General features: G+C 58.3%; 1 protein-coding gene across 1 annotated transcript in view; it reads left to right on the top strand.

Annotated features, from left to right (window-relative positions):
• Nucleotides 1-4: 4 nt before the first annotated feature.
• Nucleotides 5-331, top strand: part of LOC104502018 (putative cation exchanger C521.04c) — a gene marked incomplete at its 5' end in the record, with an annotated part of 5,251 nt that continues 4,924 nt past the window's right edge. The window contains 2 exon segments of the mRNA XM_010145922.1: nt 5-46; nt 185-293. Coding sequence (XP_010144224.1) covers nt 5-46; nt 185-293 — 151 coding nt within the window.

Genomic DNA, 331 nt, shown 5'->3' with positions numbered 1-331 from the left:
GGCCGAGAACGCCGTGGAGGCCAACAAGCTCTCCAACAACTACAAGGTGGGTGCCTTGGCACGGGTGGGGGCACCCGTGGGTGCTCCGGGATGGTTTTAACAGGTGTCCTTTTATTTCACTGTGCCCCCCACCCCCCTCCAAAAAAAAAAAAAAATCCCAGCTATTGATAAAATACCTCTGCAGTTTGGCTTCAAGAAATGGAAGAGCCACGTGACGGCGCGGCCCTGGGAGGACCGATCCGAGATCGTCAAGGAGCTCTACTCCGACCTCACCGTCATCCGGGGCTCCGGAGGTGGGTGGCTCTGGGGACAACGCCGTGCAGTGGCAGTG

This window comes from Buceros rhinoceros, unplaced genomic scaffold (genome assembly GCF_000710305.1).
Source record: "Buceros rhinoceros silvestris isolate BGI_N320 unplaced genomic scaffold, ASM71030v1 scaffold32931, whole genome shotgun sequence".
Classification (NCBI taxonomy): domain Eukaryota; kingdom Metazoa; phylum Chordata; class Aves; order Bucerotiformes; family Bucerotidae; genus Buceros; species Buceros rhinoceros.
The sequence above is the reverse complement of the archived record's forward strand: the minus strand, read 5'-3'. Positions and strand labels throughout refer to the sequence as shown.